The following is a 14,699-nucleotide window of genomic DNA, read 5'->3' as shown; positions in this document are numbered from 1 at the left end:
TAGAGAGTGAGTCCCAGGTGAGCCGAGTGTAGAGCAGTCAGAAGCAGCTGAGGTCGGTCAGGCTTGGCCCTAGTGAGGACTGGTCTCAGAGAGCATGGTCACCCGTGTCACAGGTGATGGGCAGAGGGGGACTGCGGGGCACGTACGGCTCTCCTCCGGCGGGGGTCCTCCTGGCCGGTGCTGTCGCTGGAGGAGGTCTGGCTCATGAGATGCTCGTGGGACCCATTGCTGCCCAGGCTCCCGTAGCCGCTGGAGCCGCTGTGGGGCACGGGCTGCGGAGACAGCAGCAGGAGGGGTCTGGACAGGTGGGGCGTGGCCCCCCCACTGAATCTCAGAGAGGCCATGACCTGCTGGGGGGGTGCCTGTGGTGGGCACCAGGTGGGGCCGGGCTTGGACCCAGGGTCCGGCGGCGGTGGGCTCCCCGATTCCAGCCATGGGGCTGGGACTGGATTCCAGTCCCCAGGGAATCCATGGCCACGGGGTTGAGAGACAAAACAAGGTGCCTGACAGTACCCCCAGCCCCTGGGAACCGGGCAGCAGGGAGTCGCTCCCCCGGGACCACGTGCTCACAGGAATTCTTCCTGAGGGCTGTGTCCCTAAGGATGGGAGGGGGCTTCTCCTGTCCCCCGAGTTGGAGGAACGCCCCCACCTGCCTCCACCCATGAGACCACACCCTCCGGCCGCTTGCCCAGGACTGCGGGTGGCGCTGGAACCAGGAGATGGGCCTGGGAAGGCGGTGGGGACCCCGGCCTGGGGGCAGCTCCGGGCTGTCTGGGGGGGTGGGGGGCAGCACACCCACCTGCAGCAGCAGCCGGTGGATCTGCTCCGTGAGCTCCTGCACGCCGGGCTGCAGGGCCTTCTCCTCCAGGCCCGGCGGAGCAGAGAACACGTCCTCGTTCAGAGGCCCCCTGCGCGGTTGCCATTTGTCTCCGTGAGTCGGGCCCGGCCCCCTGCTCCCTGCAGACCCCCTCCTCCCGCTCGCCGTCCACCTGAACGAGGCCCCGCCCCGAGGCGACCTGGGTCTGGCCCCCCAGCCCCCAGCGGCACTCACAGCCTCACTCTGTGTCTCCCAATGATGAAGGAGATCCTCCTGCTCCAGGGGTTGATGAAGCTGCACCAGCTGGTGTCCAGCGTGACGTACTCCCCACTGCGGGCACGGAACCGGAGCGGGGAGCCTTCGAAAGGCTGGCCTCCGGACTGCACAACTAGGTAGGGAGAGCAGAGTCCGGGATGTGGGCAGGCGCCGCTGGGGCTTGCGGCACAAGACACGTGGAGACGCACTCAGTTCTGGAACCGTCCGAAAACGCAGGGGACGCCAATACCTCCTCAAAGCCGCCGCTTTGACTCTTCTGTTCCGCTTTAGGCTGCGCAGTGTCCGCGCGGACTTTAGGACACACGTCCCTGCGGGCCTCACTGGTCTTCTCCCAGCGGGACACTCCCTGTCACCTCTGTCTGTGGGCTGTCCACTCCCCTGGCTCGGGCCGACCACCCTACTCCCCCACCCCCCCCAGCTGACTCTGTCTCCTCTCTTCCTGCCTGCTGGCGCAGCCAACAGTCAAAACGGGACACCGAGGACTCAGGCGGTGGGCTGCTCTCAACCACCAGGACTCAGGCAGGCGGTGGGACAGCCCTCACCCACAGCCGCCGGGACCGGTCCTGGTGGGCGCTGACCTCGGGAAGACACCCCCAGACTGCACTAAGTTTGCCCGCGCCCCCTGGAAGCACTTCGAGGAGGGGACCTACTCTTCTTGTGTATGGCGAGCATCAGGGGCCTGTCGCTGGGGTGCAGCTGCACGAGCACGGGGGTCTCGATCAGGTCCTGGGGCAGGTGGCCCAGGAGAGGGATGGCCCTGTAAGGCAAGCAACACAGGGTCACAGCTGCGCTCAGGACGCCGGCCAGAACACGGCCTCCGGGAGCGGCGGCCGGCCCATCATCTCCAGAAACGAGGCTGGCTCCCAACTCCCTAAAGACCAAATCTGGCTACCGTGCTGACGAGGCAACAGTCAGGCTTTTCATTAATTAGCAAACCAAGGATGCAGCATCGCTGAGGGTCTGCAGAAGCCAGGCCCTACAGGGCCCAGCCCGCCACAGGCTCAGCACTGAGACCCGATTTCTGGAAAGAATAGACCATCACGACATTTTTGTTTTCTTCTCCTAAGATCTTCTCCTTTTAGTGTGCCCTAAGTTTGGCCAGACGTGGCTTGACACGGACTTTCTAAAGCAAGTTTGCCCGGACCAGGGCAGCCCTGCCCGTGGGCATCTCTCCAGCTCCAGGCGTCCTCCGCCTGCCCTACCTGTGGCCACTGTGTCTGGTCCCCAGGAGCCGCCGTCACCAGCTGGGACCCCACCCTGTGCCCATTAGGTCTTCCTTGGGTGCAGCTGTTTTGCTTTCTGGGCAGTTTTACACTGAACTTCCGAAGTCCCCCCATTTGCCTCTGTGAGTCCCGTCCCCTCTTGAGTCCCGTCCCCTCTGAGTCCCGTCCCCTCTGAGTCCCGTCCCCTCTGAGTCCCATCCCCTCTGTGAGTCCCGTCCCCTCTGTGAGTCCCGTCCCCTCTGAGTCCCGTCCCCTCTGAGTCCCGTCCTCTGTGCGTCCCGTCCCCTCTGAGTCCCGTCCCTTGTGCGTCCCGTCCCCTCTGAGTCTCGTCCCCTCTGAGTCCCGTCCTCTGTGTGTCCCGTCCCCTCTGAGTCCCGTCCCCTCTGAGTCCAGAACCCTCTGAGTCCCGTCCCCTCTGAGTCCCGTCCCCTGTGGAGTCCCGTCCCCTCGTGAGTCCCGTCCCCTCTGAGTCCCGTCCCCTGTGCGTCCCGTCCCCTGTGGAGTCCCGTCCCCTCTGAGTCCCGTCGCCTCTGAGTCCCGTCCCCTCTGAGTCCCGTCCCCTCTGAGTCCCGTCCCCTGTGAGTCCCGTCCCCTCTGAGTCCCGTCCCCTGTGAGTCCCGTCCCCTCTGAGTCCCGTCCCCTGTGGAGTCCCGTCCCCTCGTGAGTCCCGTCCCCTGTGGAGTCCCGTCCCCTCTGAGTCCCGTCCCCTCTGAGTCCCGTCCCCTCTGGAGTCCCGTCCCCTCTGAGTCCCGTCCCCTCTGAGTCCCGTCCCCTCTGAGTCCCGTCCCCTCTGTGAGTCCCGTCCCCTCTGTGAGTCCCGTCCCCTCTGTGAGTCCCGTCCCCTCTGAGTCCCGTCCTCTGTGCGTCCCGTCCCCTCTGAGTCCCGTCCCTTGTGCGTCCCGTCCCCTCTGAGTCCCGTCCCCTCTGAGTCCCGTCCCCTGTGCGTCCCGTCCCCTCTGAGTCCCGTCCTCTGTGCGTCCCGTCCCCTCTGAGTCCCGTCCCCTCTGAGTCCAGAACCCTCTGAGTCCCGTCCCCTCTGAGTCCCGTCCCCTGTGGAGTCCCGTCCCCTCGTGAGTCCCGTCCCCTCTGAGTCCCGTCCTCTGTGCGTCCCGTCCCCTGTGGAGTCCCGTCCCCTCTGAGTCCCGTCCCCTCTGAGTCCCGTCCCCTCTGAGTCCCGTCCTCTGTGCGTCCCGTCCCCTCTGAGTCCCGTCCCTTGTGCGTCCCGTCCCCTCTGAGTCTCGTCCCCTCTGAGTCCCGTCCTCTGTGCGTCCCGTCCCCTCTGAGTCCCGTCCCCTCTGAGTCCAGAACCCTCTGAGTCCCGTCCCCTCTGAGTCCCGTCCCCTGTGGAGTCCCGTCCCCTCGTGAGTCCCGTCCCCTCTGAGTCCCGTCCCCTCGTGAGTCCCGTCCCCTGTGGAGTCCCGTCCCCTCTGAGTCCCGTCCCCTGTGGAGTCCTGTCCCCTCGTGAGTCCCGTCCCCTCTGAGTCCCGTCCTCTGTGCGTCCCGTCCCCTCTGAGTCCCGTCCTCTGTGAGTCCCGTCCCCTCTGAGTCCCGTCCCCTGTGGAGTCCCGTCCCCTCGTGAGTCCCGTCCCCTCTGAGTCCCATCCCCTCTGAGTCCAGAACCCTCTGTGCGTCCCGTCCTCTGTGAGTCCCGTCCCCTCTGAGTCCCGTCCCCTCTGAGTCCCGTCCCCTCTGAGTCCCGTCCTCTGTGCGTCCCGTCCTCTGTGAGTCCCGTCCCCTCTGAGTCCCGTCCCCTCTGAGTCCCGTCCCCTCTGAGTCCCGTCCCCTGTGGAGTCCCGTCCCCTGTGGAGTCCCGTCCCCTCTGAGTCCCGTCCCCTCTGAGTCCCGTCCCCTCTGAGTCCCGTCCTCTGTGCATCCCATCCCCTCTGAGTCCCGTCCCCTGTGGAGTCCCGTCCCCTGTGGAGTCCCGTCCCCTCTGAGTCCCGTCCTCTGAGTCCCGTCCCCTCTGAGTCCCGTCCCCTGTGGAGTCCCGTCCCCTCGTGAGTCCCGTCCTCTGTGAGTCCCGTCCCCTCTGAGTCCCGTCCCCTCTGAGTCCCGTCCCCTCTGAGTCCCGTCCCCTGTGGAGTCCCGTCCCCTGTGGAGTCCCGTCCCCTCTGAGTCCCGTCCCCTCTGAGTCCCGTCCCCTCTGAGTCCCGTCCTCTGTGCATCCCATCCTCTCTGAGTCCCGTCCCCTGTGGAGTCCCGTCCCCTCTGAGTCCCGTCCCCTCTGAGTCCCGTCCCCTGTGGAGTCCCGTCCCCTCTGAGTCCCGTCCTCTGAGTCCCGTCCCCTCTGTGCGTCCCGTCCCCTCTGAGTCACGTCCCCTCTGAGTCACGTCCCCTCTGAGTCCCGTCCCCTGTGGAGTCCCGTCCCCTCTGAGTCCCGTCCTCTGTGCGTCCCGTCCTCTGTGAGTCCCGTCCCCTCTGAGTCCCGTCCCCTGTGAGTCCCGTCCCCTCTGAGTCCCGTCCCCTGTGGAGTCCCGTCCCCTCGTGAGTCCCGTCCCCTCTGAGTCCCGTCCCCTCTGAGTCCAGAACCCTCTGTGCGTCCCGTCCTCTGTGAGTCCCGTCCCCTCTGAGTCCCGTCCCTTCTGAGTCCCGTCCCCTCTGAGTCCCGTCCCCTCTGAGTCCCGTCCTCTGTGAGTCCCGTCCCCTCTGAGTCCCGTCCCCTGTGGAGTCCCGTCCCCTCGTGAGTCCCGTCCCCTGTGGAGTCCCGTCCCCTCTGAGTCCCGTCCCCTCTGAGTCACGTCCCCTGTGCGTCCCGTCCCCTCTGAGTCCCGTCCCCTCTGAGTCCCGTCCCCTCTGAGTCCAGAACCCTCTGAGTCCCGTCCCCTGTGCGTCCCGTCCCCTGTGCGTCCCGTCCCCTCTGAGTCCCGTCCCCTCTGAGTCCCGTCCCCTCTGGCGGCTCAGCTCCTGTCCCCTCTGAGTCCCGTCCCCTGTGCGTCCCGTCCCCTGTGCGTCCCGTCCCCTGTGCGTCCCGTCCCCTCTGAGTCCCGTCCCCTCTGAGTCCCGTCCTCTGAGTCCCGTCCCCTCTGAGTCCCGTCCCCTCTGGCGGCTCAGCTCCTGTCCCCTCTGAGTCCCGTCCCCTGTGCGTCCCGTCCCCTCTGAGTCCCGTCCCCTCTGAGTCCCGTCCCCTCTGAGTCCCGTCCCCTGTGCGTCCCGTCCCCTCTGAGTCCCGTCCCCTCTGAGTCCCGTCCCCTCTGAGTCCCGTCCTCTGAGTCCCGTCCCCTCTGAGTCCCGTCCCCTCTGGCGGCTCAGCTCCTGTCCCCTGAGTCCCGTCCTCTGTGCGTCCCGTCCCCTCTGAGTCCCGTCCCCTCTGAGTCCCGTCCCCTCTGGCGGCTCAGCTCCTGTCCCCTCTGAGTCCCGTCCCCTGTGGAGTCCCGTCCCCTCTGAGTCCCGTCCCCTCTGAGTCCCGTCCCCTGTGGAGTCCCGTCCCCTCGTGAGTCCCGTCCCCTCTGAGTCCCGTCCTCTGTGCGTCCCGTCCCCTGTGGAGTCCCGTCCCCTCTGAGTCCCGTCCCCTCTGGCGGCTCAGCTCCTGTCCCGAGCGTCATCTCAGTCTCCCTTCTCAGCAGGCTGCTCTCCGTTCATCCTGGCAGCTGTTTCTCAAGCTGGCTTCTGCTCACGTGGAGCAGCTCGTGCTTTCCTCAGAGCAAAGCCTCCCTGTTCTGTGTGGGGAGAACTTCCTTGTGGGAGTTCTTTGATTTCCTCCTCCTTGCCTGGTGCACGTTCTGGGCCTGGTGTTTTCCTTTGGACAGGATGTACAGCACGTCCTGGTCAAGGCCTGGCCAGAGCGGGAGGAGGAGAAAGCGGAGGAGGAGGGGAAAGGAGCCCCGGCTGGCCTGGGCTCCGTGGGCTAGACTGTCCGCTGCGCTTGTTGAGCCAGGTTCTGCAGTCTCTTGGCCCACAGTGAGCAGCTCACCAGGCCTCCTGCACACAAATGAGTGGACACCTGGGGCAGCTGCAGACAGGAGTGCTTAGGCTTTTGGAGGAATAAAAACTATCCTGGGGTAGCTTCACAAATGCAGTTCCCAGGCCCCAGCCTCCAGGATCCTGTCCCCCAGGGCCAGGTGGGGCCTGGAACCTGCACCTCGAAGCTGCAGGTGGCTGGTCATGCACACCTGAGCAGCCTTGGGCTGGGGAGGCTGATGGGCCTGGCTGCCAGAGACCAGGCCGCCTGCAGCCAGGGGCGGGGGCACCTGGTGTCCCTGGGCCTGGTGCAGGTGGTGGGGGGGCCTGACCCTGCACAGACACCCTGCAGAAAGCCCAGTGAGCTCCCTGTGGGTCTTCCCAGGAGACTTCTCCCAGAGGGCTGCTGGCAGCAGCAGCAACATTCCCTGTGTCTTCATGCCCAAGCCTAGGAGCTGAGGAAGTCACACAGGGAGCCTGAGCCACGCCCGTGGACCCAGAGCCCTCAGGACGGTCAGTGCTCCCGACCCCAGCACCCTAGGCGCAGCACCCAGGCGGGGAGCGCGGGAGGCTTTGGGTAGAGGTACGGCGGTGGCCGCGCCCCACAGCAGCCCGTGGCAGGCAGGCTGGAGACGCACCTCTGCTGGGGCCCTGCCAGGGGCCTGCAGCTTCAGGCCTGGCACTGGCTGCACCAGTCTTGACGTGTGCACCCGACTTCTGAACCAGGTCTAAACAAGGGTATGAAGACAGGCTCAACTAGAATAACGACCAGCTCCCCAGTGTGTCTCACCGTGTAGCGTCCGTACCTTAGGAGGTTTTAGTGTGATTACACAATTATCTCGTTGTCTACATACAGCTGAGTGTTTTCATTGATAATTACACAAAACATGCAACCTGCTGCTGCTAAGTCACTTCAGTCGTGTCCGACTCTGTGCAACCCCATAGACGGCAGCCCACCAGGCTCCCCCGTCCCTGGGATTCTCCAGGCAAGAACACTGGAGTGGGTTGCCATTTCCTAGCTTTAGCTAAATAGTTTCAACATCAAAACCATGAAAATTGATGAGCTTTATTTAGTTATTAAGCACCTCCCAGGACAGTGATGAGAGGGAAACTATCTGGGGTGGGGAACCTGCTACCATGAAGGGCACAGCACCGACTCCAAGACCAGAGCTGGGGGAGGAGAGAGCTGGCCAGGCTGGGGGGCCGGTGCTGCCGGCTTACCTTTGGTCCACGTCCTGGAACAGACAACTTGGCGAATGTGTGGTGGTAAAAATTCTCTTTTCAGGAGGAATTCTAGGGGCTGAAAGAAAAGAATTTTGCACAGACTTCTGATTCGAATGTAGTTATATTAGAACATAATTTGTGGCCGGGTAAGGGGAGGGCACCCACACTCCAGTGACGCCTGGACCCAGTGAGAGATGCGGGGCCCAGAGCCTCCGGCCGACAGGGGAGGAGCTGTGGATGGGCTACAGTGACACAGGTGGGTGCCGGCCAAGTCTGGAGGGAGATGAGACTCTGCCTGGGCCGGGAGCCTGCCTTACGGACACGTGTCTGGCCTGGGCGGAAGCCGGGGAGCAGGCTGGCCCCACGGTACCTTCGTAGCCTGAGTGCACTCTCTCCGCCAGCAGCACGCAGCATAGCTGGCTCTCGGCGCCCTGCCGCTCCCGTACCCGGGCCAGGTAGGGTGTCATGCGGAATGGGAGGTAGTGGGTCTCACTCTTGCGGTTTTTGCCGACACTGCAGAGGAGGGTGGGAGCGGAGGCCGGGGATTAGGGCAGAAGGACTCGTCCTTCGTTGCTGGCTGCCTCTCACCCAGCGGCGGCTGCTCTGTCTCATCATCCTTTACTTATTCCACAGATGTCCACGGAGCCAAGCTGGCCCCTCACCAGGCAGAGGCAGGCACACTCCCTTGGTCTCTGATCTGTGCCTCCAGCCTGCAAGAGTCTCTGCGACCCACCACCCTGCTCCTCTGTCCTTACGCTCAGATGTCTGGGAACAGTGAGGGGACCATCAGACAGCCACTGGCCTGAGCAATGGGAGCGCTTCAGGGGCCCTTCTCTGGGGCAGTTTGCATTTTAATTGGGGAAAAGGCTGCTGCTCCAGTGTGCGGGTCCTAGCCCCAACTCCTGAGGGTACCCAACTCTGGCTGGGGTCACTCCTGACACTGCAGCCCGATGTTCAACGGGTCCCTTGGTTCGGAGCCACAGACCTGTGGGCTCTCCCTGAGAAAACACACTCAGACCAAAGGCTACACGAGCTTCTGGGGTCCTCACAGACCCGTGGGAAAAGCTGTGGGCTCTCCCTGAGAAAACACACTCAGACCAAAGGCTACGCAAGCTTCCGAAGTCCTCACAGAACCTGGGGTTCATGCCTTTCTGAGGGGCGGGCAGCTGGACAATTTCCCACATGATGGACTGTAAGTCTGCGCTGCCCAGGCTGACGTTCTTTATGGGGCGCGGGTCAGTCACCCCACTGTTGACCCGTCTCTCCTAACTCCCCGGGCACATTTAAAATATGGCTTGGGACTTCCCTGGCAGGCCAGTGATGAGAACTTAGTGCTTGCATTGCCAGAGCCCCGGTTCGATCCCTGGGCGGGGAACTAAGGTTGCACAAGCTGAGCAGCATGACCAAAAAATGAAACAAACAGAACGGCTTGGCCTACAGAAACGTGTCTTCAGGCGGACATTTCAGGAACACGCGTGCCATGCGGCAGAGGTGCCCCGGGTGAGCCTCCGCCCCACATAATGGGGCCTGGGCAGGCGGCAGGGCGAGGGCACTCCTGCACCTTCCCCACCTTCAGGAACTGGGCTCACCTGACACGGCAGAAGAAAGACTTCTCCTCCATGCATTCCTGAGTAAAAGAGTCTGAAAAAGAAAGTCCCCGTCACTCCGCCTGTCACACGGCGGACCCTGGAAGGTGCTTTTATTTCCCACAGACGAGGCTGGAGCAGAAGAATCGAGAGTCAGGGTGCAAAGCAGGTTTACCTGCCCCCGAGCGGAGACCTCAGGGTACAGACCTCTGACTCCAGTCCTGACCGAGGTGAGGTCTAGTTCACGAGCGACCACTCCCGGAACCAAGCTGTGCAAACAGCACTGCCACAAACACATCAACTAATGACAGACTGAACTCTGGGAGGCGCACTCACGCGTGGGCAGAGTGTTTGCACATAAACACCCAAGAATCTCAACCCAAGCATTTTTGGGGGGATTGCTGTTCTTCAGTTGCTAAGTCCTGTCTGACTCTTTGCAACCCCATGGACTGCAGCGCGCCAGGTTTCCCAGTCCTTCACTATCTCCCAGAGCTTGCTCAAACTCATGTCCATTGAGTCGGTGATGCCACCCAACCATCTCATCCTCTATCGTTCCCTTCTCCTCCCGCCTTCAATCTTTCCCAGCATCAGGGTCTTTTCCAATGAGTCAGTTCTTCACATCAGGTGGCCAAAGTATTGGGGCTTCAGCTTCAGCATCAGTCCTTCCAATGAATATTCAGGACTGATTTCCTTTAGGATTGACTGGTTTGATCTCCATGCAGTCCAAGGGATTCTCGAGAGTCTTCTCCAGCATTACGAAAACATCAGTTCCTCGGCGCTCAACTTTCTTTATGGTCCAACTCTCACATCTGTGCATGATTACTGGAAAACCATAGCTTTGACTATATGGACCTTTGTTGGTGAAGTGATGATTCTGCTTTTTATTACACTGTCTAGGTTTGTCACAGCTTTTCTTCCAAGGAGCAAGTGTCTTTTAATTTCATGGCTGGTGTCACCATCTGCAGTGATATTGGAGCTCAGGAAAATAAGTCTGTCACTGTTTCCATTGTTTCCCAATCTATTTGCCATGAAGGGATGGGACCGGATGCCATGATCTTAGTTTTCTGAATGTTGAGCTTTAAGCCAGGCTTTTCACTCTCCTCTTTCGCCTTCATCAAGAGGCTCTTTAGTTCCTCTTCACTTTCTCCCATAAGGGTGGTGTCATCTGCATATCTGAGGTTATTGATATTTCTTCCAACAATCTTGATTCCAGCTTGAGCTTCATCCAGCCTGGCATTTCACATGATGTACTCTGCATATAAGCTAAGTAAGCAGGTTGACAATATATAGCCTTGATGTACTCCTTTCCCAATTTGGAAGCAGTCTGTTGTTCCATGTCTGGTTCTGTCACTTCTTGACCTGCATACATGTTTCTCACGAGGCAGTCAGGTGATCTGGAATTCCGATCTCTTAAAGAATTTTCCACAGTTCGTTGTGATCCACATAGTCAAAGGCTTTAGTGCAGTCAATAAAGCAGATGTTCCAGAGAGTTCTGGAACTCTCTTGCTTCTTCTGTGATCCAACAAAGGCTGGCAATTTGATCTCTGGTTCCTTTGCCTTTTGTAAACCCAGCTTGAACATCTAGAAGTTATTGGTTAACATACTTCTGAAGCCTCGCTTGAAGGATTTTGAACATTACTTTGCTAGCATGTGAAATGAGTGCAACTCTGTAGTACTCTGAACACTCTTTGGCATTGCCCTTCTTTGGGATTGGAATGAAAACTGACCTTTTGAAGTCCTGTGGCCACTGCTGAGTTTTCTAAACTTGCTGGCATATTGAGTGCAGCACTTTAACAGCTTCATCTTTCAGGATTTGAAACAGCTCACTTGTAATTCCATCACCTCCACTAACTTTGTTCATAGTGATGCTTCCTAAGGTCCACTTGACTTCACACTCCAGGATGTCTGGCTCTAGGTGAGTGATCCCACCATCGTGGTTATCCGCATCATTAAGACCTTTTTTGTACAGTTCTTCTGTGTATTCCTGCTGCCTCTTCTTAATATTCTTTGGTTCTGTTAGGTCCATACCGTTTCTGTCCTTTATTGAGCCCATCTTTGCATGAAATGTTCCCTTGGTATCTCTCATTTTCTTGAAGAGGTCTCTAGTCTTTCCCATTCTATTCTTTTGTAATAGAAGCAACTCAGGGCATTTCACAGCTTACATCAATCCTTACTTTAAAATTTAAATGTCTAGCAAAAACATGAGTTCAACCCGGTGACCTCATTAGAGATGAAAGAAGAGTATTTTCATAATAAACACAATTTAAGAAAAGAAATCTTAGATTTTGGTCTTTCTCATAAAGCTTCCTCTACTCAAAACAAAGAAACCACCAACAACAAAACGTAAGGGAAAGTTGGCAATCCCTGGTTAGGGAAAATGACATAGAGTTACTGGCCCGGAAAGGCCTTAGTTTCTATTCAGATAAAGATTCAGTCCCAAGCATCCCAGGGGGACGGTGCCAGCCCGTTCATGCTGTGAGCCCACACCAGACTGAGCTCCCTCCTTGCAATGACCCAGAGCTGAGTGGTCCTCCTAACACTGGCCGCAGCCTTGAGCGATCTGGCTGCACAGTTCCTGGGCTGGGGCTTCGGGAGCAAGCAGACGGCTCGACCCCTGAAACGTGAAGTGCGCGTCCCCTCGTTATGAGTCAACCTTGGAGCAAAGTGTGCCCTGGCCCAGCCTGTCTGGGCTCAGGGAGGAACAGCTGCTGAACTGGGGCTCTGACAGCAATGGTGAGGGCCTCGCTGCCTGGAAGCAGGGGAGAGGAGCATCACGGCATGGAGGGACCCGAGATCCAGGCAGAGGTGGATGTGGGCGGAGGAGCATTTTGATGAGAGCGGAGACCTGATCCAGAAGCCAAGGGCAGGAGTCAGTTTTGGGCTGGCTCTTGGTCGAGATCATGACAGAAGTCCAGCTTGTCCGCAGCACTTCTGGTCCCGTCCATTTCCTGCTCGTCTCTCCTGACTCCCTTGGGCTTCTCCTCTTCGGGTCCATTTCAGCTTCGAGAACTCAGAGCCCAAAGAGGGGCTAATGACCATCTGGGCGCAGATGGACACATACTGCAGGACACACGACACTGGACCATGAGAGCCCTGTGGCCAGGAGCAGAGTAGGGCGGGCTGGGAGCCCCAGGGCCTGGGGACGCAGCTGCCGTGGTGCAGACTGGAGTCTCAGAGCCCGGAACTCCCAGCTGGCTCTGAGTGGTCTGTGTTCACGAAGCAGCCTCGCGGAGGTGCTGAGCTTCCCCTCTGCACTGACATCACCACACCGCCTGCAGGAAGCCTTCCAGATGTGCCTCTGTCCTTCCCCACTCCCTGCAGCCTTGCCTCCAGACTTCAGCTTCCATCACCTTCCTTTCCACAACATCTGACATCCCTTAAAATCTTCTGAAGCCATTTTCCCTTTCTGAAATCTACAAAGACTTTTTTCCTAAATTTATTCTGAGTAAACAATCTTTAACCTTTCACCTGGGACAGACACGCCGGCCCCTTTGGGAGGGCACACTGGGGGACTGCAGTGGAGTCCAGAGGAGGGGAGGTAGGCAGTGGCCCCACATCAGGGGTCACCCTGCCCGGCCCCCATCCTGCTGGGCCGAGTCCTTCTCCTGTGCTGCCCAGGGAGAAAGGCCCTCACCTGCTTGGTGGCGGTCGCTCCAGGGTGGCAACTTGTATGGGGTGGTGGAACTGTGGAACACGCTCACGTCACGGGGCGCCAAGAACTCCACAAACTTGGCATCATAGAAGGTATCCCTCTTACATCGAAAGATAGAGGCCACTTGGTCAGAGATATATAGGATCTTCCCAGTCACCAGGGACACAGCAGCCGCAAACATATCCTGGGACGCACAGAACGTGACCCTGGTGAGGCCGGGCAGGAGGGAACTGGACAGGTCACCCCCCTGGAATCGGGGTCCCTCCAGAATCAGGCCGAGGCGTGGGCGGGGAGCAGGATGAATGAAGAGTCGGGGAGGCCTCTGGGCCACTCTCCCCAGCCCAGACCACAGTGACCAGACTTCCTCTGTTACATGGACGGGGTCCCAATGGGATACTGTTTGGAAACACACGTGGGGTTCTGCTGCTGAGCAGAACCCCGCCTGTGAGTCCTCTGCAGCTGTCCCCCACGCTGTCTCTGGGCGTGGCACTGCTGGTGGCCAGCCCAGCTGACCTGGGAGGTGGCGGGGTCCTCACCCCTGCTCCCCCGACGGTCAACCTTTGCAGCACATGCCTCTCCCGGGCTCAGGGGCTGCCTGGAGGGGCTGGAGGTCTTGGGGCCCTGGCCCAAAATCAGGGTGTCCCGGCCAACTGGCCCTCTGAGCTCGGGGTTGGGGTTCCCCAGGGGTTAAGGGGCTCCCCTGGGGTTAAGCTGCAGCAGGGGCAGTGGAGGAGTGACCTGGGAGGGTCAGGAGCCCCTTCCCTCTCCAGGCCAGCACTGCTGTGCTTCTGGGACCTCTGGGTCTCCACCTGCCCTTAAGTCTGCTCTCTTGACTGAGAACTGGGGGCAACTCACCCCCCTTCCCAGACCTCAGGGTGAGCCCCACCTATGGGCTACTTGTGTCCCTCCCCTTCCCCCCATCATATGGGGCCCCCAGCAGTGGGGGCTGACTCTCACACCCTTGAGTGTGGGGTGGAGTCGGTTGGGCTGCGAGGGGTCGGCCTCAGAGAGCAGCACGGGCTGGCACACGACCGCTGCTTCTGAATCCCTGACTTACACTGTTTTCTTAAGGAAGGAGCCCATTTCCTGAAACTCCCAGCCCTGCTGCTATGAACCCAGGGCTCAGCTGGCTCCCCCGGGGAGACTCGGCCAGTGGAGATGAGCTTTCTGGGTGAAGACCTGGCTCGGGTCAGGCGCTCACCACGTTCTTCACGATGAACTTGGAGGTGACGCCCTCGATTTCGGGCACAGTGTAGGAGGGCACTTGGCTGCTGCAAGGGTGGTTCTCACTGGACATCAGCAGCTGGTAGTACTCCTCGTTGGCTGCGGAGAGACCAAGGGGAGGGCTGAGCTCGGTGCCTAACTCATGCCTTTCTCATGAGAAAATGGGCACAGAACACAGAGAAGTGTGAAGGCTAAACAAACAGAAATCCAGGTTTTTTTTCCCCTGAAAAATCAGAAGGCCTTTGATTACAGAACTTTTAAAATCAGTCTCAGGAACTTCTCAGGAACATGACCAGCTTCTCAGGAACATGACCACACAGTCCACCTGAGCTCGTGTCCCCAACAGGCCTGTCTTTGTGATGCTATGACACAGTGCTATCTCCAGGCAGGACAGTGGGACAGCCCCCTGTACCCACCCCCTCGGTAGGCGGACGCTCCCATCCAGACAGAATCGACTCTTAGAAACACGCCTGGTGTGTAAACGACCCAGGGAACAAACTGCTCACAAGAGAACCGAAGATGCTGGCCACTCATCCTGGGACACCACACAGGGTGACAAAGCCACTCTGCCAGAGGGACCCCAGGCTGACCGACTTCCGCAGCTAACCCGTCCAGACGTGACCCCAGCTGCGGCGTCCTGGGTCTGCACTCCCGGGGGTGGGCTGCTGGCGCCTCTTCTGGGTCATGCTTTCCTTACCTGCCTGGAGACAGGGGCACCTGTGGTTACCTGAGACCCAGGGCAGGGGCACTGGCTTGGTGGAAGGCCAGGTCACAGAGCTGCTGAAGGAAGAGTAAGCTCT

The 14,699-nt window shown here is 59.9% G+C and overlaps 1 protein-coding gene across 5 annotated transcripts in view; it reads right to left on the bottom strand.

Moving 5' to 3' along the window:
• The window catches only part of PER2 (period circadian regulator 2), a 44,814-nt gene that overhangs the window by 15,408 nt on the left and 14,707 nt on the right, over positions 1-14,699 (bottom strand). For 4 of the 5 annotated variants that reach the window (XM_055401768.2, XM_055401770.2, XM_055401769.2 and 1 more), the window contains 9 exons: positions 13,877-13,998; positions 12,658-12,859; positions 9,027-9,078; positions 7,808-7,950; positions 7,435-7,513; positions 1,744-1,850; positions 1,052-1,205; positions 800-908; positions 147-272 (listed from right to left, as the gene is read on the bottom strand). In XM_055401768.2, the coding sequence (XP_055257743.2) occupies positions 147-272; positions 800-908; positions 1,052-1,205; positions 1,744-1,850; positions 7,435-7,513; positions 7,808-7,950; positions 9,027-9,078; positions 12,658-12,859; positions 13,877-13,998 (1,094 nt within the window). Of the gene's footprint in view, positions 1-146; positions 273-799; positions 909-1,051; positions 1,206-1,743; positions 1,851-7,434; positions 7,514-7,807; positions 7,951-9,026; positions 9,079-12,657; positions 12,860-13,876; positions 13,999-14,405; positions 14,597-14,699 lie in introns of those variants that run through there. The other variant, XM_055401772.2, reaches the window with a different exon arrangement.

This window comes from Moschus berezovskii, chromosome 4, assembly GCF_049115385.1.
Source record: "Moschus berezovskii isolate FMDL1 chromosome 4, NW_MosBer_1.0, whole genome shotgun sequence".
NCBI lineage: Eukaryota > Metazoa > Chordata > Mammalia > Artiodactyla > Moschidae > Moschus > Moschus berezovskii.
Note: the sequence above shows the minus strand (reverse complement) of the source record. Positions and strands in the feature narration are given on the sequence as shown.